General features: G+C 50.3%; 1 protein-coding gene across 1 annotated transcript; it reads left to right on the top strand.

The window, feature by feature from the left end:
- The first annotated feature begins 207 nt into the window (after positions 1–207).
- LOC124975178 (non-POU domain-containing octamer-binding protein-like) lies at positions 208–942 on the top strand. The gene has a single exon (XM_047538033.1). The coding sequence runs from the start codon at positions 223–225 to the stop codon at positions 940–942; it is 720 nt and encodes a 239-aa protein (XP_047393989.1). The 5' UTR covers positions 208–222.

Here is a 942-nt window from a genome sequence, read left to right as displayed (position 1 = left end):
CTCTTGCTCTCTCGCATCAGGGAAGGTCCCCTTGAATCCTTCCTGCTGTCGCCGCATCATCTCTTCTTGTTGCCGCCGCATTTCTTCCTCACGGCGCCTACGCTCCTCTTCCTGCCTGAGCTCTAGTTGCTTTCTTTTTTGCACCTCTTGGTTGTGCAGCTCTTCCATTCTTCGAAGTTCTTCTTGGCGCCTCATCAAATCCCTGACATCACTGAGGAGGAAATGAGGAAACTTTTTGAGAAATACGGGAAGGCAGGCGAAGTTTTCATTTATAAGGATAAAGGCTTTGGTTTTATCCGCTTGGAAACACGAACCCTGGCGGAAATTGCCAAAGTAGAGCTGGACAATATGCCACTCCGTGGAAAACAGCTGCGTGTGCGCTTTGCCTGTCATAGTGCATCCCTTACGGTTCGAAACCTTCCTCAGTACGTGTCTAACGAACTGCTGGAAGAAGCTTTTTCTGTGTTTGGTCAGGTGGAGAGGGCCGTAGTCATTGTGGATGATCGAGGAAGACCCTCAGGAAAAGGCATTGTTGAGTTCTCAGGGAAGCCAGCTGCTCGGAAAGCTCTGGACAGATGCAGTGAAGGTTCTTTCCTGCTAACCACATTTCCTCGGCCTGTGACTGTGGAGCCAATGGACCAGTTAGATGATGAAGAAGGGCTTCCAGAGAAGCTGGTTATAAAGAACCAGCAATTTCACAAGGAGCGAGAGCAGCCACCCAGATTTGCACAGCCTGGTTCCTTTGAGTATGAGTATGCTATGCATTGGAAGGCACTCATTGAGATGGAGAAACAGCAGCAGGACCAGGTGGACCGCAACATCAAGGAGACTCGTGAGAAGCTGGAAATGGAGATGGAGGCTGCTCGTCATGAGCACCAAGTCATGCTAATGAGAAGTGGCATTTCTAAACCACTCCTCACCCTATCCCGCCCCCCCCAGTAG

Source organism: Sciurus carolinensis, unplaced genomic scaffold (assembly GCF_902686445.1).
Source record: "Sciurus carolinensis unplaced genomic scaffold, mSciCar1.2, whole genome shotgun sequence".
NCBI classification, from domain to species: Eukaryota; Metazoa; Chordata; class Mammalia; order Rodentia; family Sciuridae; genus Sciurus; species Sciurus carolinensis.
The sequence above is the reverse complement of the archived record's forward strand: the minus strand, read 5'-3'. Positions and strand labels throughout refer to the sequence as shown.

Excerpts from the sequence above, each read along its gene's own strand:
- LOC124975178 (XM_047538033.1), top strand. The coding sequence starts at position 223 with ATGAGGAAACTTTTTGAGAAATACGGGAAGGCAGGCGAAGTTTTCATT.